This window comes from Centropristis striata, chromosome 16 (assembly GCF_030273125.1).
Source record: "Centropristis striata isolate RG_2023a ecotype Rhode Island chromosome 16, C.striata_1.0, whole genome shotgun sequence".
Taxonomy (NCBI): domain Eukaryota; kingdom Metazoa; phylum Chordata; class Actinopteri; order Perciformes; family Serranidae; genus Centropristis; species Centropristis striata.
The window spans coordinates 24,622,918-24,646,677 of NC_081532.1; the positions used below are offsets into that span (position 1 = coordinate 24,622,918).

General features: G+C 38.1%; 2 protein-coding genes across 3 annotated transcripts; both read right to left on the reverse strand.

Annotated features, from left to right (window-relative positions):
• Positions 1 to 244: 244 nt before the first annotated feature.
• LOC131987974 (glucosamine-6-phosphate isomerase 2) lies at positions 245 to 14,226 on the reverse strand. 2 transcript variants are annotated; one of them, XM_059352929.1, is made up of 7 exons: positions 14,137 to 14,226; positions 13,587 to 13,719; positions 12,651 to 12,752; positions 9,892 to 10,074; positions 8,198 to 8,382; positions 5,079 to 5,253; positions 245 to 2,472 (listed from the first exon to the last, which is right to left on the reverse strand). In XM_059352929.1, the coding sequence occupies exons 2-7, from the start codon at positions 13,708 to 13,710 to the stop codon at positions 2,414 to 2,416; spliced, it is 828 nt and encodes a 275-aa protein (XP_059208912.1). In that variant the 5' UTR covers positions 13,711 to 13,719; positions 14,137 to 14,226; the 3' UTR covers positions 245 to 2,413. The 2 variants fall into 2 exon arrangements, with proteins under 2 accessions (XP_059208912.1, XP_059208911.1); XM_059352928.1 differs by lacking the exon at positions 14,137 to 14,226 and adding an exon at positions 13,909 to 14,072.
• A 1,438-nt stretch (positions 14,227 to 15,664) lies between these two features.
• LOC131987979 (cytochrome c oxidase subunit 8A, mitochondrial-like) lies at positions 15,665 to 19,710 on the reverse strand. The gene is made up of 2 exons (XM_059352935.1): positions 19,531 to 19,710; positions 15,665 to 15,991 (listed from the first exon to the last, which is right to left on the reverse strand). Exons 1-2 carry the CDS (start codon positions 19,645 to 19,647, stop codon positions 15,896 to 15,898), a joined length of 213 nt encoding a protein of 70 aa, XP_059208918.1. The 5' UTR covers positions 19,648 to 19,710; the 3' UTR covers positions 15,665 to 15,895.
• Between the last annotated feature and the right edge of the window lie 4,050 nt (positions 19,711 to 23,760).

Here is a 23,760-nt window from a genome sequence, read left to right on the forward strand (position 1 = left end):
TCTTCCAAATATACTTAAATTAGATTTTTAAATAAAGGATTTGAATGCTTAAATATCATCTTTGGCGTTTTGTAATGTCCCTCTGATTAAACACTGGCCCCTGCTTGGCCCCCACAGTAACACTGGTCTAGAACCGCCACTGTTTTTTAATTGTGATGTGATACTCGATGTAATTATAATATTGGTTCCTGTTCTAATGTGCCTTACCTCCTAATAAAAATGTATTTTTAAAAAAGCAAAAACATCTTAGCAAAGTTTTTATTGACATCAGAAAATAAAGAGTTTAAAACAATCTATGTGCACAGAGAAGTCCTATCACTACCAGCCTGATGAACAGGAGGAGTGACTTTACAGTAGAAGAGAACCACAAAGAATGTTGAAAACAAACACTGAGGAGAGAAATTAATCATGGCACTGCACTGGAAATATAAAAAGCCTGCAAAATGACACTCGCTCTACTCTAAGTGAAGTGAATTGATGCATCATGGATCAAAGCCTACATTACACTGTGATATACAACAGTACTGACAGTAGTTAACCATTCACTGTCATCTCCTGCTGGAACCACCATTCCTTTGATTCCTTTTGGGGAAAAGAAAATATACACAATAAAAGTTATAAAAACCTTGTGATGATTGCAAATCAACACAATGCAGGAAAACTAAACAGGGTGTTTTGAGCATTAAATGTCATTTGCGATGGTGGGATCAGTATTTGACAAAATCATTTCCAGAACAGAAACTCAAATAAACCAGAAAAAAAGGTGTTTAGTCTAAAAACAAGATTAAAAACAGTAAATCTGAGGGAAATGATCTTGCTGCATGGACAGATAATTTCACTTGACAAGATTTCTTAAATTAAGATTATTAAATCTAGAAATAAGCATGTTGAATGCTTAAAGTAAGAAATTAACTCTTAAAACAAGATAAATGAAAGCTGCCAGCAGTGATGAACTGGCCCGAGCAGAGTGACCTGATGATTATTTGTTTCTTACCAAGATAAAAAAAACTTTAGATTTAGAAATGTTAGATCATTTATCTGGTTTTAAGAGTTAATTTCTTATTTAATCCTCTGGGGTCTATGATAACGTAACAAAAAAATGAGGTCATGTGGAGCGCTGCTGTCCACTTCACTCCAAAGTTCAGACTTGAAACTTTCTCCAGTTTTTTGTTTGACGTTCCGAGGTCACTTAAAACCAAAGGTATGATCGATTTCATTTGATAGTACAGTTTAGTTTTATTATATTTGAATTTCTTTTTTTCTTTTTTTTTTTTAACCTATGCTTACATTTTTCAGGTTTTAAACAGTTCATTGAGCATATTTGTGGTTTTTATTGTCATAAATAGTATAATTATATTACAGATTTCATGATTTTTTGTGAATTTTTGGGCTCAATGTGTTAATAAAGTGGGTTAAAGTGAAAGAATAATAGTCAGATCATGTTGAAGTTGTGCTGAGAAAATACCAAATACCAAACATGGGTATAGTAAATATTATGTGGTATAAAAAGGGCAAATAGGCTCAGTGTTCAACATGCTTATATCTAGATTTAATAATCTTAATTTAAGAAATCTTGTCAAGTGAAATTATCTGTCCATGCAGCAAGATCATTTCCCTCAGATTTACTGTTTTTAAACACACCTTTTTTGCATTTTTTGTGCATCCACTGGAGGAGGTCAAAGGTCATGGACCAGGATTCAGTGGAGTTTCATACTTCACGTAATGTGAGTAAACACCATTCATTCATTTAAAAGCCCTGAAAAGCTAATAAGTGGATGGAGAGTTGACAGGTGTAGGATTTTGAAGTCTGAAGTAACATTTCGGGGTGTGACTGGTGGAGCGGTGGAGGACTGTTGGTTGTGCTGGACAGCTACTCATGTGACTGTCAATGACGGAGAAACAAGGAGCTGCTGACAGAAGCTCACAGTTTACATTCCCTGGATACATAAACGCAAAAACTATATAAGAGCAACGGTCCGACAAGAGTCAAAGGTCACTTTTGAAAACATCTCATTATAAATGTATATACGCAGTATTTGCTTCCTCAGTCACTAACTGGGGGATGAAACCTTGATGAAAAAACAGAGGTAACAAAGACACAATATCAAATATATAATGTAACATTTCATTCATAGATACCTACACCTAACAAAACGAACGCCTGTTGTGACTTTAAAGCTAGCCGTCAAAGTCAAACAGCGAAAAAAGAACCTCAGAAGGAATATCTCCTTATATTATTTACCCCTCATCAATTATCTGTAATATTATCCAAGGCAAAGTGTATGCATGACCAATATGTAGAGGTCCGGACAGTCAGCCCTGATGAGCTCCGGCTCAGCAGTTCTTCAGCTACACAACAGTTCCAGCGTTCTGTTGGATATTTGACCATCTCATCTTCAGCTCTTCCTTTGTCTCACTGCTCCTTTATGCTGAGCACTGGGTCCACCAGCTTGTTATGAACATGCATTAAACCTACAATAAGAAAAACAAAAAGGATGATAAAAACATGTTAGTTACATTAGTGTGTGTTTGTTCAGCTGTTATAAAAAACTGTGGTCATACAACTAAATATTAGTTTAGTGATTCACATGATTGCTAAATTCTAGAAACAAAAAAGTTTGTGTTACCAGTGAGCCACTTTGTAGAGTAATGATTGACATTACATTCTACCAATCCTCATCAATCATCATAAAGGAGCCAACATGTTTTCAGTTGGTTTTAAACCAGTTGTTTGGTTTGCACCAGCTTTCACACCAACCCACACAGGCATGAACCAACCGGTTAGCGTTCACTTAACTGGCAGTATATCAGGTCTAACTATGGCATCTGCTTTCCATTGACAACAACTTATTTTTTGGAATTAGGCCAATTTGCACAATTTTTATTAAAAAGGTTTGTGCTCACCTTTGTTTCTCTTGATGAGGGATCCCAGACGGGGTTCTGACCTCATGTATACGAGGTCAAAAGGGGGATTGTTAGAATAATCTGTTATTCTGTCTCTGTTGACGTACGACACTATCTATGGTTCACTATCTGTGTATGTAACCTCTCTCAGTGCATTTATAGATTAATCATGCAAGCTGCTTTGCTATAATGCTCATGTGCTAATATTGTTGTTAAACTATTGGTAAACTAAATACATTTACTCTAAATACATTTACTCCATCTGCTTAAACTTTCTCTGCCCTATTTAGATCGAGATTCTATTATCACAAAAATATATATTTTATGTGGATTTTGTTTGTTGCAAAATTTGTGTCTCCAATAATATCTCTGCAGGTCATACCAAGGCAGGAGTTTGTGTTTTGAAAGTTTTGTTAACAGGTCAGGTCACAGACATGATGTGCTGAGCAGAAAGAGAACTGTCTTCTCTGCTTGGTGACGTGTCCATGTATTGATTAAACAAATCAGCGGATGGAGAGGAGGAACCTTCTGGAGAGATCTATCTACATTCTGTAGTACATTTTATGCTACAGATTTATATTACTCTAATATAAAAAGTTCTGCTTTGTTAAAAGGCCTCAGTATGACCTCTAGATCATGTAACAGCCAGAGTCTCCAGGTAACAACTGGTTCCAACCAGAATAATGAACATTAATATCTGGGAGTTGTCAGACAGTAAAGGCATTGGAATTTGAATATAAACAAGTATAAATTGCATCATTTTAAGCTTAGCAGTGTGCTTGTCCCCGGGAAAACGTACACATGCATCGTGTATGGGCTGGAACATTTGAATTAAATGATCTTACACACAGACAGAAGAGCCAGAGAGAACTGAGGGCTCCATTGGACTCGGGACACCTTTCATTCAGAAGCCTCGAAATTGACAAAGTTCTGTCTCCGCTGTATTTAGGCAGTGTTCCGATTGATTGATAATAAAGGAAACTAAAAGGAATTTCAACTTGGTTTTAAATCCACTTTTCTCACTCAGAGAGGTGGTAAATTTACACCACAATTCTTAGAAAAGTTTTGTCAGGCTATGAAACTAGGTTTTAGGGAAATTACACTGGGTTCAGCCTCATGAACTGACCAGCCTAATGTGATGTCAGGGATGTGTAGATTGAACCCAGAGACTCTGTACCTGCACATTTCTTGACGTATTGTAATTAAATGAAGTTAAACTGAGAACAGGGACGTCTCCTGCTCATCATTCCCCATCAAACGATCGGTGCAGAGAAATAGGTGAGGATTTTGTGTTGGAGTCAGATCATTTAATTTGAAAGGTTTCCTCAATGCATTTCTCAACACTAGCCAGTAAAAACTAATGCAGTCGAATCCACAGTGCTGGAATGAATGCTACACTGTAAAAAAAAGCCAACTTGTGTTTTTTGGCCTAAAACAGTGATTTAAGTTGGTAAAACTTGGAAATATAAATTATTGACATGAAGGGCAATAATGTAAGTTGTAATGTAAGGAAGTCAGTTGTCTGCTCAAAAACAAGTTGGTGAGTTGTTGTTACTTATATCTTGAAGTTGGGGTTCAAAACAAGGGACAATAGTTCTGCTAACTCTTATTTCTTTGTTGTGAAATGCGGGAAAGCGGTGAAATTCGATCATTTGTGAAAGCTAACGGCTAACTGATGCTAGCGGCTAACTGATGCTAGCGGCGCTGCTTGTTACAGCTACAAGAGTAGCCATTAGCGTATCAATGCTAACTCAAAATTGTGGTCACAACATTAGCTGACATTTCATAGCAGCGTTACAATCGTGCCAATTCAGCACATTGCAGAAGTTAGCAGAAGTAAGGATTAGAAGTTATTACAATGTAAAATTATAAATTAGTACAACTTACAGTTGAGTTGACAAAAATCTGAATTCAGAGTTGAGCAAACTCAAAAACAAAACTTAAAATATTTAGTTTAATTGTCCAACTTAAAATTTTATCGAAGTTTTTTGCCTTGAAATTTTGAGTTCACCCAACTTTTCTTTTTTTGCAGTGTGCCTCCACGGCGGTTCTATTGTTCAGTTTTTGTTGAAACTGTGAGGTTTGTTATTGTTAAGGTTTGCTGCTGTTGGACTGTTGTTGCTAATTTTTCACTTCATTCAGCAGAATACAGATAGCGCTGGGGTTGTTGCTACCTTGGAAGTATTTGACTGTTTTGACTCGTAGCTCCAGCGTGGCGTCTTCATCACAGACGAAGATGGTGCGCGGGTGCTGCTGGAACGCTGACACCGTCCACATGTGGTTCACTCCCTCCTCTATGGCTTTATACAGAGCAAAGGCTTTGTGTGCTCCTGTGATCAGAATCATCACCTGACCAGGGGAAGACAACAATAGTTATATTATGGATCCAGGAAAGTAGGATCATTAAAAAGGTTAGACAATATATATTCCTATATAACTTACTATAACTTCCTTTGTATTCATTTCTGTCTCTGTTAGCATATTTCAGTCTGTCCTTACATCACATGCATGGCTCCTTTTTCTCCACACAAACTTGGCTATCAGTCAGATTTTTTCATTTTATTTTAATTAACAAAGTATAAAGCTGCCAGGAACCCAAAATACAAACAAAAAACAGGTGTCTATGGAAATGTATCTTTTTTTTTTTTTTTTTTTTACCATTTATACACACAAAAACAGCAGAAAAAATAATAAATAATAAAACTACAAAACAGTCTATTTGCATGTAAATTAAAAATAGTAATAGTTTTCATTGTAGAAAGAAAATTCACATTTTAAAAATGATCTAGAAACATAAATGGCACACTGTGAAAGCTCCTATGATTGAACTTTAACTGGCTTTCTCAGCTTGTCTACATATCATATATAAATAAAACATGTGTATTTTCAATAAATAGATGGACTCCAGAAGGTTAATTATATGGTGTTATTTAAAATTCCAGAGCTTGTAAAGTATGTACAAATAGCACATATTGGAGAAAATATCTTAACCCATAAGAACCCAGAGCCAGTTATCCTTAAAGGATGTGTTCTATAAGTGAACCACATAAAACACATTTCTGATGTTTTAAAAAAAAAAAATACTACCCCTAAATATCAAAGATCTGTGATGTGACATATATGATACATTGGGTGTTTATTGTATTTATGTTACATGTTTTTTATAAATACAGCCTTTTTCTTTGCATCTCCACAACATTTATCAAATTGTGACATTAATAGTGCTGTTTAACAAATAATTATTTTTTAGATCATTTTTTCAAGTATCAAAATAATAAATAAAAACAAATAACCATTTGCCTTTTTGTTGCCATCTCCATAATATATATCAAAATTTGTTCAGGAAATATGGTCAGAACACATTAAATGCAATACAGGACACCATATTAACGGATTAGAATTGTTAAATGGGTAAACTTAGTCTCGTAACAAAAAATACGCTTTTTAAAATTAGTTACTTTTTCACATTTCTGTTTACAGTCAAACACATATTTTGGAGAAGTCACTTCTTACTACAGTCACATGACCACCACACCAGGGTGTTGAGTATACAGTTGAAACCAGAAGTTTACATACACTATATAAAAAGACACATATGCTTTTTTTTCCTCACTGTCTGACATGAAATCAGACAATCACTTTTCCTGTTTTAGGTCCGTTAGGATTACCAAAATTATTTCTATTTACTAAATGCCAGAATAATGAGAGAAGGATTTTTTTAGACAATTTTGTATTACTTTCTTCAAAGTCAGAAGTTTACATACACTAACATTATTATGCCTTGAAACAATTTGGGAAAGCCCAGATGATGCTGTCATGTCTTTGGAAGCTTCTGATTGGTTTATTGACAACATTAGAGTTAATTCGAGACACACCTGTGGATGTATTTTATGGCACACCTGAAACACACTGCTTCTTTGTGTGACATCATGGGAAAGTCAAAAGAAATTAACCAAAATATCAGGAAGAGAATTGTGGACTTGCACAAGTCTGGTTCATCCTTTGGTGCAATTTCCAGATGCCTGAAGGTGCCACATTCATCTGTTCAAATAATTATACCCAAGTATAAACACCATGGGAATGTCCAGCCATCATAGCGCTCAGGAAGGAGACGGGCTCTGTGTCCCAGAGATGAACATGCTTTGGTCCAAAATGTGCACATCAACCCAAGAACAAAAGCAAAAGACCTTGTGAAGATGCTGGCTGAAGCTGGTAAGAGTGTGTCATTATCCAGAGTGAAACGAGTACTGTACCAACATGGGCTGAAAGGCCACTCTGCCAGGAAGAAGCCATTACTCCAAAAGAAACATAAAAACGACATATTACAGTTTGCAAATGCACACAGGGACAAAAGACCTTAATTTTTGGTCTGACAAAACTGTAATCTGTCTTTTTTATGTTTCTTTTGGAGTAATGGCTTCTTCCTGGCAGAGTGGCCTTTCAGCCCATGTTGGTACAGTACTCGTTTCACTCTGGATAATGACACACTCTTACCAGCTTCAGCCAGCATCTTCACAAGGTCTTTTGCTTTTGTTCTTGGGTTGATATGCACATTTTGGACCAAACCACGTTCATCTCTGGGACACAGAACCCGTCTCCTTCCTGAGCGGTATGATGGCTGGACATTCCCATGGTGTTTATACTTGGGTATAATTATTTGAACAGGTGAATGTGGAACCTTCAGGCATCTGGAAATTGCACCCAAGGATGAACCAGACTTGTGCAAGTCCACAATTCTCTTCCTGATATTTTTGTTGATTTCTTTTGACTTTCCCATGATGTTACACAAAGAAGCAGTGTGTTTCAGGTGTGCCTTAAAATACATCCACAGGTGTGTCTCGAATTAACTCAAATGTTGTCAATAAACCAATCAGAAGCTTCCAAAGACATGACAGCATCATCCGGGCTTTCCCAAATGGTTTCAAGGCATAATAATGTTAGTGTATGTAAACTTCTGACTTTGAAGAAAGTAATACAAAATTGTCTAAAAAAATCCATCTCTCATTATTCTGGCATTTAGCAAATAGAAATAATTTTGGTAATCCTAACGGACCTAAAACAGGAAAAGTGATTGTCTGATTTCATGTCAGACATTGAGAAAAAAAGCATATGTGTCTTTTTAGATAGCGTATGTAAACTTCTGGTTTCAACTGTACGTCTCTTAGGGATTTAATGAGTTAATGTTTTGTAACACGGGTGTCACCATTGGTTCTTATGGGTTAACATCCTCATATAATTAAAATTATGTTACTGCAGGACAATGGAGGAATAAATTAATAGCCTTTAATCTGACCTCCTTGGCGTCCATGACAGTTCCTACGCCCACAGTGAGAGCCATGGTGGGAACCTTGGAGAGGTCGTTACCAAAGAAACGAGCGTTGGCCACAATGGTGTCCTTGGCGAGGGTTTTCACTCTGGTCCTGGAAACGAGGCTGGACCCTGGCTCATTGAACGCTATGTGACCATCAGGGCCAATACCTACAGAGGATCATGAGAAGGAAGCAGACAGACACACATCTACAACTGGCTCTTTGACTGATACAGCAGAGAAAACCATGTTCACACAGTGTAAACGGAAATAAAACCGAACACAATAAAGTATGAATACTTTTTGACGTATATTCAAGTGAAAGGACAATATATCAAATGTTAAACCTTGTCAGTTTCATGGATTTTTGTAAATTAATAGGGCCACGTTTTGTTGTTCTGATCGGTTTAGGGCCACATTTTGTTGCTCTGATCAGTTTAGGGCCACGTTTTGTTGTTCTGATCGGTTTAGGGCCACATTTTGTTGCTCTGATTGATGTAGGCCCATGTTTCATGTTTCCGATCAGTTTAGATTCACGTTTCTTTGCTATGATTGGTTGTCGGACTATTCACAGGCATTTCTTTCTACATCCATTGATAACGCCTCTTGGAAATCAAAAATGGACTGAAAGGTTCTAGAGTAATGAACAGAAGACCTAAAGTGGCGTCTCGTCTTCACTTCACTATTCCGCCTTTAGACAAGTGTTTCCAGGAGGAAATCTGCTGCATACGGTGATCTAAAGTGTGTGAATGTGATTGAGTATGCAGCCAGGCGGCATCACTTAAAGCCATAAGAGCATCTTTGGGCATGTGGAAGTTTTCACGCCACACATTTTCATCAGCTACTCCTTCCACAAAGTTCTCCACCATCACTAGATCTCCCAGGTCTCCTCCAAAGCCGTCTGGCTCCTCCCACCAATCGGTGCATCCAGAATGTGATGGAGGTAATTCCAGATCCTTCTCTGTTCACTAATACTATCTGTACATATCCTGTACATTTGGTGGAAAGACTCCTGTAAGTTTATTAGAGCTGCCAGAGCAGCTTGAAGGTCCGACACATGGAAATAATCCCTCATGTTTGTTTATTTCCTGTACTGGAGCATGGATGTGACGTAAAGGCGTACGTGACGTGAGCAGATCAGATCAGAGTTTTGTGTCTTGTCAGTGTAGACGACACGCTACTGAGGAGAGGATTACAGTTTTACACTCTGGAGGGTGGTTTCAGATTTTTGCGTTTTTAAGCCCCAAAAAGGCACTTCCGCTTAAATATTTTGTCGTTTTTACCCGCAAGCGTCCTTGTGTAAACGGGGCCTTAGATTCAGTAAAAACAACAGGTGGACATGCTGTAAAATGCTAGACCTATAGAGAACTCAATTTTAATCAGCACAACCGGTAAAGTTAATAGAATGCATTGGAGAGGAAGTCTGTCCCAGCAGTCTGCTAAGCATTGTGTAACATATGCTGCCATCCAGACAATTTATTTTCAAGCGATGCCCCGGATTATTTCAGCAAGACAATACCAAGCCACAATCTGGATTAGTTACAACAGCATGGCTTCAAAGGAAACATTAAATACATGTATAAAATACATGGAAAAAAATGATTTAGCAAATGACCGCAATCTGTTTACTTAGATTTTTGGAAGTATCACAACTTTTTTTGGAATGGGGGTTGCCTTACCTCCTACGAACAACTGGATTCCTCCAGCCTCTGAGATCTTCTGCTCGTAGGCCTGACACTCGGCCTCCAGGTCCTCTGCGTTTCCATTGAGGATGTGAGCGTTGGCTGGATCAATGTCAATGTGTTTAAAGAAATTGTTCCACATGTAGGAGTGGTAGCTCTCTGGATGAGCGCGAGGTAGACCTAGAGAAGAGGAGCGTCACTTATTTTAACTTAAGAAATGCAGTTCCATGAATCAAGCCTCCAGGAAAGAAAGTAGGACTTCTGTTCTATCTTTAGAACCAGATATACGGTAGAACAAAACTAATTGCTGCAGACCTTTGGCGCCATGAAGATATTTCACCTTATTTTATAATGCAGAAGTAAAAAGTTGTCGAACTTCCAGTCTTATGGGCAGCACTTCCATTTTGATCGATCTTCTTGCTTAGAACATACGAGGACATTTTTGACTACTTTGTGTTGCCTCTTGGGGTGAATGGCCCTCATTTATCAAAGGAGCGTAGAAACCAGAGCAGATCTGAGTGTATATTTCCTCTTACGACAGGGTTCACGTGTGATTTACCAAACAATCTCTAATCACATCGTGAGAATGATCGGCTGTTGATAAATGTGGCAGCTCGAAACAATCGTCGTTTAAACACCACGCCCTAATATATATAATATTTATATAATATATACCCGATTCAGGTGGCTCGCCACCAGAGTTTACGGCCTTATGAAATTATAGCCCAAAAAGAGGATTTTTTCACCCTAAAGTCAGCTTCATTAGCAAAGAGCACCGTTACAATTAACAGGAGCGAAATAGACATATTACAGAAATATGCTGCGATGGAGGTTTATGTAATAAAAGTACTTATAGTTATATACTCAAACAAGTTTGGTGAATATTTTACATTTCCAATCCATGAATGGAAAAGTTTCTATCCTGGCACCACTGGTGGTGAAGGAGACGATGGCGCTCCGGTGTCCAGCAGGATAATAATAATAAGAATAATAATAACGGTAAACAGGAGAAGACAACAACATTTAATATCCTCGGCTAGTGTTCTGATTCACAGTCGCAGGGTGTGTTTATTTTGAATCAGATTTTTAGTGATAAATAATGTAGCCTAAACATGATTTGGTTTATCACCATTAAAAAACAAAACACCACAGAGTTTTATCAGCTCCAGGCATCGATACTCAGATCAGTTCTCAGACTCAGACGTGTGGACTTCACGTTGACTCAAACCTGCGTAACGAGCTGAGAGCAGACTGAGATCTGATCGTACCCTCCGATGTCCATATTGATAAATGCCGAGGCTTGTAGAAATGATCTTACAAAATAGGCTTATGGCTCCCTCCACAGTGGGAAGTTGGCAATGTATTAACATAGAATATTGAGGAAGTGGTATTTATGATGGCTGATGTCCAGCCTGGCATCCAGGGATGGAATGAAGACCTGGATTAGTGACCTCAGATATCATACACAAACATATTTTGCTAATAATTGACTCTGTTGCCAACATTACACAGTTGCAAAATGTATTTCAGTCATCTAAATAAAGGCTTGTGTGAAAAAAATTCATACCAGTTTGACACTATCCGTACAATATCTCCTTGCCATCATCCAACGGGGAACTGAAGCCGTTATTTATACTCTCTTCAAACATACCAGACTCCATTGCAGAAAACACTGATTTTACCTTGCTGCACTTACTTGCAGGACTTACTGGTTAAAGTACGGTTTGCAATGGTGTAATGTTGAGGCCACTCATTCAGGTTGTTCTTCCATCCCTAGACACAAAGCTGGACATCAGCAGTCACACATACCAGGTCCTCAGTGTTGTGTATTAATGCATTAATACATCGTACATTAATACATGCCATCATTTCCACTGTAGAGCTATCGATAAGTCTCTTTTGTAAGAGTAGTTGTGCATCATAGGGCATTCACTCAGAGACAACACAGGTCAACACAACAAAAGTAGCTACACAATATCCTTGAACATTATTTTAAGCCACATTTTTTTAAGTGCTTCCACAACGAGGCTCTGTAGATTAATTGAGGGAAGCGATCAAACTGAGTTGTGGCACATTAAACAGGAAGTTAGACAACTGTTTACTTCCACGTTCAAAAATAAGGTGAACAGAGGCCTCCAGTGACTGCAAATAGGGCTTATTCTTTTCTCATATAAATATTTATTTATTTCAGAAAAAGATTGGCCTATTTTATTTCATAGGCTAATAAACCCCGGCGGCCTTTATTTAACTTTGTTTTTCATTTAAATGTGCACTTTATGGAGCATTGGTTTTTAAAAAGGTATTCCTGTTGTTATACAGTATTTATGTTCACTTAAATAACTGTTTCAATAAAACTACTTGTGACATGTCATATTTGACTTTGTCTTTGACTGAACATTTGCTCTCACTTTGTGTTAAAAATATTGGGATATATATTGTATATTGATATTCAGCCTAAATATATCGGGATATGACTTTTGGTCCATATTGCCCAGCCCTAAATGCAGCCAAGTGCTGCTCCTGAGGACTTTGAAATTAACATCCTATGACTCACTCCATACATTAGTGGTAAACACAACACCAGACTGACAGTGTGAGGTGATAGTCTGCCTCTAGAGAAAGCCACAGCACTTTCTCCCTAGAGCAGACTGCTGACATATCCTTATAGCACTTCAAAGCAAACATTGCTTAATTCTGTTAAATGGTATTAAAGTAAGAAAATAGTTGGGAGTTTGATGAGTCAGCCTTTAACTCACCTACATATTCATCCATGTTGAAGGTCTTCACATATTTGAATGAAATATCTCCACTTCTGTAGTATTCAATCAGCTTCTGGTAACAGCCATAGGGAGTGCTTCCTGAAACAAATCACACACATTCATATACATTAAGTATTAATATATATATATTCATATACATTAAGCTTGAAGGCACAATGCGTACAATCAGTCTGTTGTGGTTTGTAAACACAGCACTCAAAGTTTTCCCATCATCTCCGGCTCAACCATATTTACATTTACATTTAGTCATTCAGCAGACGCTTTCATCCAAAGCGACTTACAGGAAGAATAAAAACAAACAATCAAGGTATCGTGCAATAAGAGCTATTAGTGCATCAATAAGTGCTAGTGACAATTCTTTAACCCATTGAAGCCTGGAAAGCGGATACGTCGTTTTGTAGTATTTGTATAAGCTCTCAAATACTTTTTGAATGTCATTTCTATCTGCTACAGAGGCTGAAAAATCTATTATTTAGTAGAAGCGTTGACACTTCTGATGAATTTCCAGAAAAACTTCAGGTTTTAGGGGCTGATTTTAAAATCGGCCAGAGGTTTTACAGGTGTTTTAGGCCTCAATTCTTTAAGGGGTAGAGTTGTGGTGTGGTCTAGGAGAGAAGATGCTCTCTGAAGGTCTTCAGGAGGTTTTAAAGGTAGAGAGGGACGCCCCTGCTCTGGTAGGAACTGGTAGTGGTTCCACAAGCGGGGAACAAGAAATGCAAAGAGTCTGGATTGTCTTGGACCAACGGGGGGCAGAGCCAGAACCGTTCATTGGAAGAGCTCATCGGTGGTGAGGTAGCACTGAACCAGGTTCAGGTAGGTAGGAGGTTTAGATTTAGTGTTCTTCAGTCTAGTGTCCAAGTTTAGTGTTGTTCAGTCACTAAAGTTACAGCAGTGGTTTGTCCATTAACTGACCTGTAGGCAGACCCAGAGTGAAGTATCTGTCAGCGCAGGGTTTGAACTGGATGATTCTGTTGCGGATGTATTTTGCTGCCCACTCGCTGGCCAGCTCATAGTCGTCCAGAATGACCAGCCTCATTGTATTGACCTAGAAGAACAACATTAGAAGTTAAAACAATGACCAGGACCACATGTTAAACTGGCACCATGACAATGTAATGGAGACAGAACAGCAGTATGAGGAAACAGCTGCTGGTGCTTTGTGCTAGCTGATTATCACAGTAGTCACATTACAATGTGTCACTCATTTTAAATAAATTGTCAAATATATGTTAACCTCAATAAAGGCTGGCTCTGATCTGTTACTGAGACACAGACAGGTCGCCGTTAAAACATTAAACTAGAGCCAGTTATGGCTAATGTTAATATTAGCAGAGAGGCAAACAGCAACAGAAGAACAGAGCAGCTTTCTGTCTCTAGTTTATGTGAATGAACAGTTCCAGCTCTGCTCTAACTACCAGCTCGCTGTTTCACATCAAATACACACTTCAACAATGATCTTTACCTGTTAAATCTGTTGATAGTCAGACAAGTCAGCTGTCGCAGACGGCTGGTTCAGTCACGTGACAAACGACTAGTCAGGTGACCTCACTGTGGAATGTATGGAAACCCACGTGGGCCAAAATAAATAGTGATTTTAGTTCTGTGGTTCCCAGAGTTTTTCTACCGGCCCCCCTTTTCTATGTAAAACATACTTTCAAGCCCCAAACCCCGGCGGCCTCCACACAACAAGCAACAATGGTCTTGTCTTATTTTTTCATCCTTGTTTTTTGTATTTGTAATATTTCGAGTAGAGTCTTGATCTGATTTAGCTTTTACCAAACTGTAAAAAATGTTTGTAGAAATAACAGTAAAACACTGTCAAATACATCAGGAATAGGGTGTGAAATGAACATTTGTATACGTATATGTACTTTTAATTACCATAAATCACAGAATAGCACAAAACTTGTACTGTTTTCTGTAATAAACTGTAGTAAACACACAGTTTTGCTGTAAAAATATAGCATTTTCATGTAAAATTAATGGAGAAATACCATGATGTGTGAATGAATGACACAATTACCCTTAAAATAACAGGAATATTCAGTCTTGTTACAGTTTTTGCTGATATTTACATTTAAATTTACAGTAGAAACTCCTCTCACTGTAATTTTTATGGTGAAGTTCTGGCAACCACAGCTGCCGGTATTTTACGATAAATTAAACAGATTTTTTACAGTGCAGCATTGGAGAACAATTAAATTATTTCAATTTAGCCTTGCCACGCCCACCCTTTTGTAACCCTGGGCCCCCCCTAGGGGTCACGCCCCCAAGTTTGGGAACCACTGTTTTAGTGCAAATTAGTGATGGGGATATGGGCTCTTTGTAGTGATCCAGATCATTTGGCTCAGTTCACCAAGAAGAGCCGCTCTTCATTTTACCACTTATACATTTTATAATTCAGGCCAAGGTTATAATAGTTTTAGATTTTGCATTTGTTTTAGTTTTAATTTCGTTGCGATTTTTTGTTTTCAAATTCAGCTAGTTTTAATTCGTTTTTAGAGTTTGTTAGTTTTAATTAGTTTTTTGGAAAATGCTTAGTTTTAGTTTAGTTTTTTTTAGTTTTAGTTGTTTTGTAATGGGGTATTTGTTGGGTGTCAGATTCAATAAGCTCACAATAAATGTTTCCTTTATTTCCTTTGTCTGACCCATCTCATTTATAATAAGTTTAAGTCATAAAACCAGATAGATGAAATAGATTTCATATCAAACAAAAAGGTTTACGGATGAAAAAAGTTGACAAAGATGAAAACTAAAGACATTTTCACTATAATTTTAGTTAGTTTTGAAACCACAAAATATTTTGTTAGTTATCTTTTTTTTTTTAAAAACACGTTATTTTTATTTCAGTTAACAAAAATGTTTTTTCAATTCTAGTTCATTATTTCGTTAGTTTTTGTTCACTATAACAACCTTGGTAAGCACACCTTTGAAAAATACCTGCAATGACTGAATAAAGCCTTATATACACAAAATATACACAAGCAACATAGTTGTTTAAAATTTATTCTTGTAACATACGGTTTTAAAAAGGGAAAATTAGCAATACACTTTTCATGTATTAGAGTCAAGTGTTAAACAGCTGGTTGTCTGGATGTGGAGTGGACCTGTCAGAGAGGTAGAGGAGTAAAAGTAAGAGTTGTTCTCTGCAGAGGAACATAACGTGATGGTCCCAGGTCGTCACTGAGACAAGACGAGGTATGAGCCTGAAAATGTCCACTTTATTCTTTCTTCTTGTATTCCTCCAAGTGGGCCAGGATCCATCCAGATGGTCCCAGGATGGCCAAGGAAAACATGGAGAGTCCAATGACAGTTTCCTAAACAGAGAGGGAATATTTAGTCATAATCTTCACTGATACATAAAACAAATCAATTCATCACAACATGTCAAGTGAATCAAAAGCTGCATTTAACCTGTTGCTTCCATTTTAAATGCTCTAGGGCAGGCCCCCACCTCGATATCACAGTTTAATGTGAGTTTTGGCACTTTACCGTGTTGTGTGTGGAAGGTCGCTTTAATTACTTTTGTAGTAATTCTGTGTCTTTTTTTGGTCATTTTGTTTAAGTAATTTAGTTATTTTCTGTCATTTTGTGTCGTTTTTTGGTCATTTTGTGTCTTTTTTTAAATAATTGTGTCTTTTTTAAATAATTGTGTCTTTTTGGTAATTCTCTGTATTTTATTTGTCATTTTGTGTCATTTTTTGGTCATTTTGTGTCTTTTTTAAGTAATTTTGTTTTTTTCTGTCATTTTGTGTCTTTTTTAGTAATTTAGTTTTTTGGTCATTTTGTGTTTTTTGGGTCACTTTGTGTCTTTTTTAAATAATTGTGTCATTTTGTGTCTTTTTTGTTATTTTGTGTCTTTTTTGGTCATTTTGTGTCTTTTTTTGGTCATTGATACTGCCTCCAGCTGCCCCAAGGTAATTTCAGTTTGAGACCTCTACTCTATGGCAGTGGTTCTCAAATGGGGCTAAGTGTACTCTAGGGGGTATGTGAGATTTTAAAATATACATTTAAAAAATAGCATCTGTGCAAAAATCCCTTAAAAAAATGTATTGAATAAATATTTTAGGAAAATATAAGTATAAGTTCATAAAATGAATTTTATATTCAGTAGGCTATTCAATATCATTCTCCTAAAAACCCAGAGATTCCCCCATACCAGGATGGTTGGACCCAACCTGTCAATCACCTGAAAAGTCAAAGATGGAGTCGTGGTTGAAGCGTAGCAGTTCTATTTTTAAATGCTTATATGCTCACGGTTTTTACTACATTGGTGAATCACTACATTTTAGTGATGAGAAATATTTGCAATAAATTTAGTCATTGATTATTAACATTTCAAATGTTTGAAATAGTCCCCCCCCCCATTTTTTAAATTTTGTATGCGTTTATCAGTTCCAAAGTGTAATAAATCAGACACTGATGGCACAGCGCTCTGTTTTTAAGTGTGTTTTTTTTCCAACCAAAAATGCTTTGCCCTGGTTATATTAGGGGGTACTTGGCTGAAAAAAGGTTGAGAACCACTGGTTTATGGCATGGTGTCTTTCAGTCATGTTTGAAGTCCCATCAGTCTTTCCCCTCATAACAGAGGACAGTTGTGCATGTTTATCTGCCTACATAGATGAGTAGTTAGTAGTGAATATGCTGCATGTGTAGGCTGGAAACTGAGGATTTTACCTACCATCCAGTTTTTTATAATATCCTGAAAAAAATTAAATCCCTCTCCAATAACTATTTGCTTTTTTGGAAAATGAAATAAATCTGTCTTCAGTTACTATTTATTGTTTTGTATTTGGAATATTAATGTACTTTAAATACACAGTATGGCTGAAATATGTGAATTCATCAATCAACACATGTATTGCCAATTCTGATAGCCATTTTAAACAAAACAATTTGCTCACGCTACAGTTTCATCAGCCAACACAGACAAATAATGGAAGAGCAAAAGGAAGCAGAAAAAAAGCGAAGACCGCAAGGAACACACAGCATCAATAATATAAACATCAGACTTCAGGTTGTTCAGAAGATTAAGCTGCGAAAAGAGCAGGAAACAACAGTCTGATCAGCTGTTCACAATCACACAATGCACACCAACAATGTGACTGTCAGACTCCTATTTCAAAGGTTGCACAATCCATGGAAACATACCAGGGATGTTTTACGGATTTTACTCTTGCTAGCTGACGTCACAGAAACTGTAATTACAGCTTTTACTTTCAGTGATCAGAGCGTTTAGCGATGTCGGGGTTATGCTGGTTTACACCAAGAGATGTCCCCAGTCCAAGACTAAAAGCTGAAAGTCTTTAGTAAATCTAAGTTTTACTGGAGTCACGGCGCTCCTGTCATCCCCATGGTTCAGTTTAAGGTAGTAATCTGCTCTGTTTCATATCAGTCTTTTCCTAGTCTTGGGTTTGGATCATATCAAACATGTTTGATATCATCATCAGTCTCAGTGACGGAACACAATCACCAACCAATAGATGAGTGGGGGAAAGGTCCCCGGTTCCAGACCGGCCAGTAAAACCACTTCCACAGGAAAAAGGAACATCACAATAATGCTAGTAAGCTCAGTCCTAAATAAAAATACAGTGATTTCATATATTTAGATGTTTCTTGTTTCATGTTCCTTTCCTTTATTCTTCCTTAGATCTATTTTTACTGTAAAATAGTCAAAGTTTCATTTGATAAAAACGGAAACCCTTTTTCAGCTTTGTTAGGGGCATTTTGTGGCTTCTCTTTTTTTTTTCCTCCCCAACACAAACCACTGAGTCACACACTAGAGCAGCTGGAGCCAAAAGCTGCTTCTCCTCCATTCTGTAAGTTTTTACTTAGAGCATGATGGGAAAAAACTGCTAAAAGAATCTAGTTGTAGTCTTGTAAATAGTGACCCTGCAAGATCACAGTCTGTCTAAAATCTCAATGTGAGACTAAAAACTCTAAACTCTTGTCTTTAGATGTGAGCAGGTGTGAGCTGGTAGTTTTCCAGGAGTCTTTTCCAAATCTTGTCAAAGTCTTCTGGTGTATTCTGCCGTACAAAGTCTATATGCAGTAATTACGTAAAAGGTAAAACTGAGAAAAACTGCTTTAAAGTTTATTAATGTTTTTTAACTGGCCAGCCAAATTAGTGATAGGTAGGTCAGTGATATGACACTTATTTCTACATGTATTGATGATGTCATTTTTATAACAAATAGAATTTGTTATAAGTGTGTTTAACAACTCTATTCAAAGATTTGTGTATTTTAGACTTATTATAAAGAAATGTTATACTTTAGTTTTAATATAATTTTATCTCACTTTTTTTATTTAATCAGTATGTAGATAATTTCCCTTTCAAATAAACTTATAATTTCTATTATTTTTATGTTTAAATTAGTATATATATCCAAAGCAGACCGTGATAAGTGCAATTACTGCTTGGTTTTGAGTTGGATTGTGTTTTTTATGTCATTATTTCTCTGAAATAAAGCAAAATTGAAATCAAAATCTTTGTCATGAGATAAAACAGACACCAAGGTGTTCATTTTAAGTTATAATTCAATTTTGACCAAAACTGTAGTAACTTTGTAGGGCAGTGAAGGCAGCATTAGAGGCGTTATGTTGGTCTGACTGTGACTCGGTGATGCACTAATATTGATCGGTGACTTCAAAAGCCTTGATCGGACATGCAGCGATCTATTTTCAGTTATAGTCCTTAGTAGACACGTCGATCTTTATTACAAAACACACAGGTCCACGTCCCGAGGACTTTACACACATATGTTGACCTCGTCAGTCAAGGACAGCTAAGCTAAGCTAACTCTACAGCTAGCATGAGCCCAAAGGTCTCTACCTACGATAACAAAAGACTTACCATTGGGCCCACTTTTCCTTTGGGAGGGTTGGAGTAGAGGCTGGCCCTCTGGATGACGGTGTGTCCCCGCAGGACAGGAGCGGCACGGCTAGCGATGGTCCTCAGGAGCCCCGACATGTTGATCTGCTGCGGTAAACGAAGTCTTTTCAACCGAACAAGCTGCTGCGATGGTGATGAACCGGAAGTGGATGTGCAATCGTCTTTCCTCTTCTTCGCCTGCCAACCGCGGAACAGAGACTCACACAGCGCCACCACAGGCCACGCGGTGTCACTGTCATGAAGGTAAATCCATTGAAACTCTCCAGCGAGCCTTCGACAAACTACAAAATTCTCAATTGTAATGTTTTTGCATGCGTTTTTTTGTCTGTGCTGTTTCGTGTTTTCTCTGTACTCTCGACATCATTGTAAATGAGGGGTTGCCCTCAATGATTCCTTGAGAAAATAAAGGATAAATGAAATGATCGGTGCATATGTGGCGAGGTTGGATTTACTCCTAGAAGTTTTTACAGTATGTTGCCGACAACGCCAGCTAGAGGTTTTAAAGGAGCCTAGCACTCCACTACATAAAATAAATACAGGTTATTTGGTTATCAGGTTGTTACTGAGCAGAGAATAAGACAGAGGGCAATTGCAAGGGTATAAAACTTTATATAAAAACTGTATGTTAAAAGTTATCCCAGCCCAAACCCCAGGACCATTGGCCAGTCTCTAGTCCACTTAGGCAGTTCAAAGTCCTTTCCGAAGGGATGCAATAGCGGCACACCAGACGGCGTCCCAGCACACGATTCTGCACAGCAAACAAAATATTACTCAAACGGTCCAGAAATCGGGACCCAAAGGTCAAAAGAGTTTGCCCTGCAATTCACACTCAAAAAGAGGACTCATAGGGGGCCTGTGGATTATTCCCCCAGCTATAAACAGGACTTTGAGACCTAGCCCAATCATATAGGTGTGGCAGCTTAATAAATATAAAATGGCGCTATGGACCAAGACAACAGTTCAATCAAATACTAAAAACTATAGTCAGTAAAAATGGCGGACTAAATGGGCTATTGTGTGCTCGCAGGTAAACACAGGAGGGCCAGTGGGGGAGCGGTTCTGATCTCAGAGAGGGGGTGATGGAGACTACACCCCTCTGCCATCCGCTGTCGTCTTCCCCCTTCCTCGTCGCAGCAGCAGCGTCTTGGCCAGGGGTCGTCACTCATCCACGTCGCAGGTCCCCTCGGAAGAAGCCAAGGCTAAAGTCGACACGCTAACAGTGGTTCCTCCACTATGTTGGTTGCTGCTGCCCACTGCTTGTGTCCAAAAGCTGCTCTCTGGCTCTCCATGGCTGCCTGCTCCTTGTGAGCAGTCTTTCAACACTCCTTTATCCCTTCACAGGAGTCCCTCCATGCTAATCAACCCCAGGTGTCTCTGCTCCCTCCCATCTCTGGGTGTCAGAGTGACCGTCTGTTTCATGGGAGGGCCCAGGGAGACATACAGAGGAAAAAAAACAACAACAAACAACACTAAAAACACACTAAAAACTGACCCCTTCACACATACAGTCTATGGATTGATGTAAGGTCTTCCTCGGTGGTGGGAGGTAGATTTAGTTGAACCCTATGCAGTCTATGGTTGTACTAAAGATACTGTTTGTACTTACAACGTTAAAGTACCCATACTTTCCTTGAGAATACTTTACTTTATACCAACTCCCTTGCTATTTGCTAAACCCCATTTTTGTTAATAGAGGTTGACCGAATTCTTTCACACAATTGTTTTCTTTATGTAAATTATGTTTTCAACATTGATAGTAATAGTTTTCATTGTAGAAAGAAAATTCACAACTTAAAAATGGTCTAGAAACATAAATGTCACACTGTGAAAGCTCCTATGATGCACTTTCAACTGGCTTTCTCAGCTTGTCTACATATCATATATAAATACAATTATTACTGTAAATAAAACATGTATATTTCCAATAGATAGATGGACTCCAGAGGGTTAAACAAAGGAGAATGCATGTTGAAGGAAGAATGTATAATTGGGTAATTGTCTTTTTAAATAAACGGAGAAAAGACAGAGTGTTAACTGTTTACAGTCCTGATGTTGTAAATGTCCTGAAGGAATTTTTCTTCTCCATCAGATTGACTGAATGAGTGAAAGAGAAGCCTGTTAGCTCACTGCTGTAAAGAGATGGTCATTGCTGCTCTCCTCCAGGAGGAGGCGCTCCAGGACAAGGCACACTCCCACTACTGAGCGGCACGGGGGCTTTGACCTGCTCCGTCTCCGACCTGGGCCGGTGCAATAAATGTTCAATGTATGTGACATAATTTCTCACAAAAATATTTGTGTTCTTTTAAAACACAAACACAAATTAATAAGAACAACTGCTCGAATCTTCTCCACGAGTAATAGATTCTGTTTCCTTCAACTACAAATCACAAATTGCGCCTCTCCACTGAGGTCTGTGGTGCAGAACGATCTGTGCATTCAGTCTATGGAGCAAAAGGCGGGTGCTGATCTGAGATCGACTGATCCCACAGCCAATCAGAGGAGAGGGCCTTCACATTCAGATTTGCACATATTCAAATTTTGTCCACAACTTCACATTGTTTGATACAGGGACACAAATATGTTTTGCACCAAATATACGACAATAATAGGACCAAAATGTGAGCGTGTCAGTTTTTGTAAACTTGTAAAATAGGATTTGTGCACCTGTAATTAAGAATTTGTGAATGTGTTAGTGTTGTGTTGTATTTGTGTAGAAAAAAAATCGACACGTACACAACTCATAGAGTATGTGACTTCAAATTTACTGATATGCATACACAATCACTGTACACAACTACAAATTCCACTGTTAGAAGTAGAGATAGACCGATATATCGGCCGATATTTGGGTTTTTTACTTGTATCGGCATCGGCCGATACGTGCGTGCATCCACCGATCAATTATTCCATTTCACTGACCAACAGCAGGCGAGGCTCGGTGCAACATCTCCATTCTCTGGTGAGCTGCTGCTGATACCAGAAAAAAGAAAAACACATCAAATATGTGGATCATCTGAGGCGCCACCACCTCCAGGCCTAGAACAACATACACATTGTTTGATATCCAACTGTTAATATGTTTTGTTAATAAATGTTTCTTTTTTCGTTTAACCCATTTAGGCCTAAAACGCCTGGAAAATAATGCCTGTAAAACCTCTGGGCAATTTTAAAATAATCCCCTAAAACCTGAAGTTTTTCTGTAAATTCAACAGAAGTGTCAACGCTTCCTACTAAATAATGTATTTTTCAGCCTCTGTAGCAGATAGAAATGAAATTCAAAAAGTATTTGAGAGCTTATAGCTGTTATATCTGAGCTCCCTCCGCTATAGTCGTCTTCCACCATGATTTCAGTTATGGAAAAGTCCCATGATGCATTGCGACACTCCCACATGTATTCTGATGCATTTAACTGGCCAAGAGACCGAAAATAGGTGGAAAAAACTACAAATACTACAAAACGACGTATCCGCTTTCCCGTCTTTAATGGAAGAATAATGCAAGAGCGCCCCCGGTTTTAATGGTAGAAATGCGGTAATGCTTTCCCGGCTTAAATGGGTTAAATTGAGACTTGTGTAACATTTGTTATCATTGTGTCATTTTTATCATGTAAATGGAGGGAGAAAAGGCAATATTGGCTTCAAGAATTGGCCCAAAAAAATCGGCAGCTCATATCGGGGATCAGTTGAGACTGATGTCAAAATAATCTGTATCCGCATCGGCCCTAAAAAACCTGTATCAGTCGACCACTAGTTTGAGGTGCTCAAATCTTTTGCACCAATAATACCTTCATAGGGGGGAGGCAGAAACACACACACAAACAGTCCTCTGGCACGTAACACTTATGTAAGTTAAAACAAGTCACTTCTGGTTTGACACTGGATATCAACAGCGGCCTCATGCATGTTTTTTTTTTTTAACCATCCATGCACTCCAACTTGCTCCATATGTGGACTGTTATTAGGGCCACGGGGCAATCGCACGGAGCACTGGTCACATACTGCAAAACCCCGAGCACTACTGTTATACTGTGGATTTTTTCTTCTTCCTCTTCCGGACGCAATTTCGTCCTGCTACTGATAAATTATGTATCAAAACGTGCGGTTTGATCGGGATTGGTGTGCTATTACTTTCCTCTACGGAATACGAATTTTTGAACGGAATTTCAGGATGCTCAAAGTGAAGTCGGATCAA